Below are 6,028 nucleotides of genomic sequence, written 5' to 3'. Positions count from 1 at the left end.
TTAAATTTACAATGAGTACAAATAAAATAAAATAAACTTTTTTGTTTTGCATTTTGTTTTTTTTAGAAGAATTTAATATTTGAAACACCCCTTTCTTCAAAATGGTAGTGGATGGACCCAAACAATCACAAACTTGCCTTGTTGTGGAACGACGTTTGATTTCGTAAATACTTTTCATGCCTTATTTCGTCAAGTTATCGTGTTGGATTTCGGTAACTTTTACCTCCAGGTTCGAGTGAAAAAATAAAGCAGTAAAAGTGAATCATTATATGCTTAAATATTAGAAGTTTAAAGACCATACATTTGTTCCAGTTTGGTATGTAAAGATAGAAAAATAAATTTACCACAAAATCATAACTGATTACAGTAAAGACTAAAGTGTATACTATTAATAATAATATATTTTTTAAACTAAATTAATTATTTAATTTTTATAAATAACTTAATTAACAAATTTAGTAAAAAATCAAGCCGAGTTACATTCTGATGAATATTTCATCTGCTGGGAATGGTCACTTGATTCAGATTCATATTAACGTGCTTTGTAATTGTGTTTTTCCTCCATCCATCATGATCAATTATCATGTCCATTAATAGCAAATACTAAATAGCTATGCATTCTGGGATAGGATGCAATGTTCGGGGATGTCGTCACGCATAGCATACGTGCAGAGCTTACTCGCAAACTGGCCCACTATGGGAATCATCAACATGCATCATAATCACCACTTCCGGCCTATCTGTAAAGGGGTCCTATGCATTAATAAATTAAATTAAGAAGAAAATAAGGTGACCTGGGGCGCTTGAGCACAATTTCATAGAGCTGCTTAAACGAGTACGACTGATATTTTGCTGACTACACGATTTCCATTTCATAGTCCCTGCTAACCAAAAGCACGTGCACATGAAAATACATGCCAACATTAACAATAACATTTAAACTTTCACTACATGAAAATGAATGACTTAACTTTAAAAATACAAATCCATGGTGAATGCGCAAGTTTCTTGCTTACATGCTTGAAGGCAGTGGACACTATTGGTAATTGTCAAAGACTAGCCTTCACAGTTGGTGTATCTCAACATACATATGCATCAAATAACCAACCTGTGAAAATTTGAGCTCAATCGGTCATCGAACTTGCCAAAAAATAATGAAAAAAAAAAAAAAAACTTGTTACTCGAAGTTGTGTGCGTTTAGATGGTTGATTTCAAGACCTCAAGTTCTAAATCTGAGGTCTCGAAATCAAATTCGTGGAAAATTTTATTTCTCGAAAACTACTTCACTTCAGAGGGAGTCGTTTGTCACGATGTTTTATACCATCAACCTCTCCCTATTACTCGTCGCCAAGAAAGGTTTTATGCCCAAAAATATTTTGAGTAATTACCAGCAGTGTCCACTGCATTTAATATAGCAAACTTTTCTGCTACAGTTAGCACAAAAATTTGCTTTAAAATCGTTAAGCGGCCACGTGAATGAAATTGAGCCGTGTACGTAGATAGACCTCTTTTGAGTGATGGTGATTCTTAGACTAAGAAGACTCAGTTTTGTTTTCTTTGCATGATTCTGATTGAATATGTTATTGGATTGTTTATCTGTTTTGTTTCCAGAAGTTTTAACCAACCTACCCAGCTAGCTGAGAAGAAGCCAACAATGTATGGGGTAACGCACTTAATCCCGGCAAGATTCTTGTGTCTTATTGCACATTTAGTGGTCGCCGTAACCATTCTCTGGGCTAGAGTAAGTATAGGCCTACCCTAGTTGCGATTAATCATTTTCCTCGATCCGACCGAGGGAGGATGGAGTATTACTCTCTTAAAGGGGCACAGCAATTTCCCTCTGGTAATTTGAGCTCAGTTTTAGTCGTCGAAGTTGTGAGCTAATAATGAAAGAAAAAAAACACCCTTGTCACACGAACTTATGTGCTTTCAGATGCTTGATTTCGAGACCTCAAATTCTAAATCTGAGGTCTCGAAATCAAATTCGAGGACAATTACTTCTTTCTCAAAAAACAACGTAACGTCACTTCAGAGGGAGCTGTTTCTCACAATGTTTTATACTATCAACCTCTCCCCATTACTCATAATCAAGAAAGGTGTGATGGTTATAATTATTATTTGGAGTAATTACCAATAGTGTCCACTGCCTTTAATCATTGTTTTTTTTTTTTCCATCATACAGGATGCTAATGTGAAAGCTTCTTTGCCGTTAGTGTATACCCAAGAAGACTATTATAACATCGACACGGGGTAAGAATCCTTACTGCATTTCTGTATCCAGTTATGCATCATAAAAGAACTCTGTTCATTTATCAACAAGCTGATTTGCCCGGGCAGGTTTAAAGATAATGATGGTAGAAAGCTTCCCTTAAAATATTACTCGCTGAGGTTCTGTAGCTTTTGAGAAAATTGTACAAAATATCACGAAAATTATTTTAGCATGTACAACGGATTTACCCGACTCTCCTGAAAACATTGCTCCGTGATTTTTACTTTTTTTTTTTTTTTCCTAAAAGAATTGATGACTATTATAGCTGAAACATCTACAGATAAATTATATTACATACATCTTCATTCACAGTGAGTAGGGATTTATTTCATGGCCAACATACTTGATCTACAAAAGGTATCAATACCCTTTAACATTTCTTCATCATCTTCTTTTGTTTGATTTCTCCTTTAGGTTGATAGTGGGCTTGATATTGACGCTTGTGTTTCTGGCTCTGGAGCTGGTTGGATTCGTCTCTGGCGTCACAATGTTTGTCAATTTGGAGTCTCTTTTTTGTATCCTTTATAATAAAATAGCCATGAGATATTGAACCATTGTGCCGATGTAAATCCACAACTTCTTCTTAACCCTCTCACTATGTGACTGTTCAACATTATCCATCATGTTGATTGATTGAAAGATAAACTGTGTCTGAGTGCAATATGTAGTGATATCATCTACAGAGTATACGGACAACCCTCCCACTGTCTGACCATTACATATCCACTCTGGTTATGATAGATAAACTAAGCCAGCCTGCAGTAGGATATCATGTGGTGACTGCAAATACACAATACACAGTTAACCCTCCCACTGTATGACCATTACACATTATCCACTCTGGTTTGGTATTAAATAAAAGATAAGTAAGCCAGCAATATTATATCATGTGATCCCTCCCACTCTCTGACCATACATATCATCCACTCTGCTTTTGAATGATAGATAAACTAAGCCAGCCTGCAATATGTGGGTGCGCACCTTTGGGTGCACTCGATTAGCTTCCCTGTGTCGACCCCTGGGTGCCCATTCGGCTGAGCCCCTGACAAGAGCTAATCGATCGATCACTCAGGGTGACGTCAAGCAGGGCACTTGGTGCTGACTCGGGTGAGCCCCTGGAATGACGTCAAAGCTATTCGAATGTACCGGGGCAGATCGGGGTGGACCCGGGGAAGCTAATCGCAACCATAATTACAGTCTTCCTTGACTTTATCAATCAGCTATTGTAGCCCATGCTTCGGCGTGCATAGCCCTTTCCTACTTTCTCTTTGAGGAGTGGCCAATTAACATGTTCTGGCCAGTCTTTGCTTTCTGCAGGTGGGTACAATAGTTTGAATGAGTTTGAGTCAGTTTTGAGACTCGTGACTTTTGGGTACTTTTTTAAAATGTCCATAGATTTACATTAAACTTACAGGGTTTGAAGAATGAGAGTGGAAAGCTTCCCTTCAAGTATTACTTACTGAGGTGCTGTAGTTTTTGAGAAATTAGTAAAAACAATGTCATGAAAATACATTTGTAAATGATTAAAATAATTCAGGCACTAGCTCAGGTAATTCTCTTGGGTAAATAAATAGTGGAAGATAAAAATACTGAAGTTGCTGCATGCAAAATTATAATTGTTTTCCTGTTTTCGATTTTATTTCAGTGCCCTTCCAGCTGTAGTCGACACAGTCCTTATGATCAAAAAGGTTTTCCTCACCAAATCGAGCTGATCATTGCCTCCGTGAAGTGTCAGGCCTGGCCTTCACTTATTTGACTTGAATCAACTGTTACATTATTATCTTTTGAGCCAAATAGAGTTAAGATTGGCCGAGTGGTCAAGCTGTGGTGTTTCGGACCAGCAGAGTGTGGGTTCGAGTTCCGGCCTTGACACTTGTGTCCTCAAGCAAATCATTTAACCATTATGGCTTCGTCCTTCGGATGGGACGTAAAGTCGTAAGTCCCATGTGCTGTGTAATGCACGTAGAAGAATCCAGTACACTCATGTTAAAGACACTGGACACCTTTGGTAATTGTCAAAGACCAGTTTTCGCAATTGGTGTATCTCAACATATGCGTAGAATAACAAACCTGTGAAAATTTGAGCTCAATTGGTTGTCGAAGTTGCGAAATAATAATGAAAGAAAAACACCCTTGTCACACGAAGCTGTGTGCTTTCAGATGCTTGATTTCGAGACCACATCTAATTCCGAAGTCTCAAAATCAAATTCGTGGAAACGAACAATGTTTTATACTATCAACAGCTCCCCATTACTAATTATTACCAAGTAAGTTTTTATACTAATAATTATTTTGAGTAATTACCAATAATGCCCACTGCCTTTAAGAGAATGGATTTGCCCTGTGTGTTTTCTGGTATGATTGGCTGTATGTACATGTCTGTAAATAATTTGATCTTAACTTTTAAACATAGCTCCGTTTTCCCGGTAGAAACATTAATTAGCTTACAGCTTACTATAAAATAAAATAAAGGTAATCATCAAAATAGCAACAGATCATCTGAAGATGTCGGTGATAATAATTATATAATAATAACATGCATTTATTTAGTGCTTATTACAAGGTTCTAAGCGGTGATGACTTCTGATGAAACAATTTATAAATTTTTTGGAATAATTTCTATTGGAGTATTTGATCCTACAGTCACAGGTAATGTAGGGGCAGATTGTACATAATGTTGTATACTTTTTCAACTTGTAAAGTTTTGTAAAGATTTGTAAAGTTTCAGTACTTGTAAAATAAATTGTTGATAGTGCTGATGTTGCTTAGAGTATGGAGGAAGGAACACAAGGGCAAATGTTCGAAGAGTCAAAGCTAAGGGGTAGATTTCACAAAGAGTTAAAGCCATTGGAAACTATCGGTAAACAGTATTGTTCAAGGCCCACACTTTGTGTATCACAACTTCTATATAAAATAACAAACCTGTGAAAATTTAAGCTCAATCGGTCATCGGAGTCGGGAGAAAATAACGGGAAAACCCATCATTGTTTCCGCACGTTTCCTCGTGTCATGACATGTGTTAAAAAATAAATTTGTAATTCTCGCTATCATGAGTTGATATTGTTTTAATGTTTTCTCAAAAAGTAAAGCATTTCATGGAATAATATTTCAAGAGAAGTCTTTCACCATTACCTTCTGTAAACCCTGTAAGTTATTTGTAAATCTGTGAACTTTTTTGTTTCCTGTACCGAAAGTGTATAATGGCTTTAAGACGTCTTATCTCGAGTTAGGATGAGTTACTCGTCCTAACTTAGGACTAGCCTTAAGCTATTAATAACTACAAGGACTAGTCCTAAGTTAGGACCTTTGTGATCTTGACTCCTGGTACCCACTGTCGACAGGGGATTGGACTACATGTTCTTTTCCTATATGGTTAAAAGTATCTGGATACCGGCTAAAATAGCGTGTACATGTAATGCTAAATTTGTATAACTTGATTGTCTCCACAAACTTTGATGTCTCAGATATATACGCTAAGGGACAATGTTAACAAATAACCTCTTTTAACCAATCAGAGTTGTTTGACATTAACATGTGAACAATCAGAATTGTCTGCATTGCAGATAGGACATTTTAATGATATCACATTTTAGTTACATCTCTTTACAATTTTCTATAAATGTGCTTATTTTTACCTTTTAATTGATCAAAATCAAATTTGAGCTCTGTTAAATCTAAAATATACATTTGACTCTGTTGAGATACTGCATTTGTTACACCAGTATTTGTTTGTTGTGTTGTCATTTAGCCATTATAATA

At 36.3% G+C, this 6,028-nt stretch overlaps 1 protein-coding gene across 2 annotated transcripts; it reads left to right on the top strand.

Annotated features, from left to right (window-relative positions):
• The first annotated feature begins 132 nt into the window (after positions 1–132).
• On the top strand, positions 133–4,157 carry LOC117302495 (transmembrane protein 107-like). 2 transcript variants are annotated; one of them, XM_033786454.1, is made up of 6 exons: positions 133–229; positions 1,612–1,741; positions 2,183–2,250; positions 2,684–2,784; positions 3,490–3,586; positions 3,915–4,157. In XM_033786454.1, exons 1-6 carry the CDS (start codon positions 177–179, stop codon positions 3,979–3,981), a joined length of 516 nt encoding a protein of 171 aa, XP_033642345.1. In that variant the 5' UTR covers positions 133–176; the 3' UTR covers positions 3,982–4,157. The 2 variants fall into 2 exon arrangements, with proteins under 2 accessions (XP_033642345.1, XP_033642346.1); XM_033786455.1 differs by having other exon boundaries at positions 150–316.
• The last annotated feature ends 1,871 nt before the right edge of the window (positions 4,158–6,028 follow it).

The sequence above is a fragment of the Asterias rubens genome, chromosome 18 (genome assembly GCF_902459465.1).
Source record: "Asterias rubens chromosome 18, eAstRub1.3, whole genome shotgun sequence".
In the NCBI taxonomy this organism is placed as follows: Eukaryota; Metazoa; Echinodermata; class Asteroidea; order Forcipulatida; family Asteriidae; genus Asterias; species Asterias rubens.
The sequence above is the reverse complement of the archived record's forward strand: the minus strand, read 5'-3'. Positions and strand labels throughout refer to the sequence as shown.

What these genes read in the sequence shown, in the direction of transcription:
- LOC117302495 (XM_033786454.1), top strand. Translation starts at nt 177, where the DNA reads ATGCCTTATTTCGTCAAGTTATCGTGTTGGATTTCGGTAACTTTTACC. An exon ending in TCGGTAACTTTTACCTCCAG is followed by an intron (nt 230 to 1,611) that starts GTTCGAGTGAAA and finishes TTTTGTTTCCAG; the next exon opens with AAGTTTTAACCAACCTACCC. An exon ending in TAACCATTCTCTGGGCTAGA is followed by an intron (nt 1,742 to 2,182) that starts GTAAGTATAGGC and finishes TCCATCATACAG; the next exon opens with GATGCTAATGTGAAAGCTTC.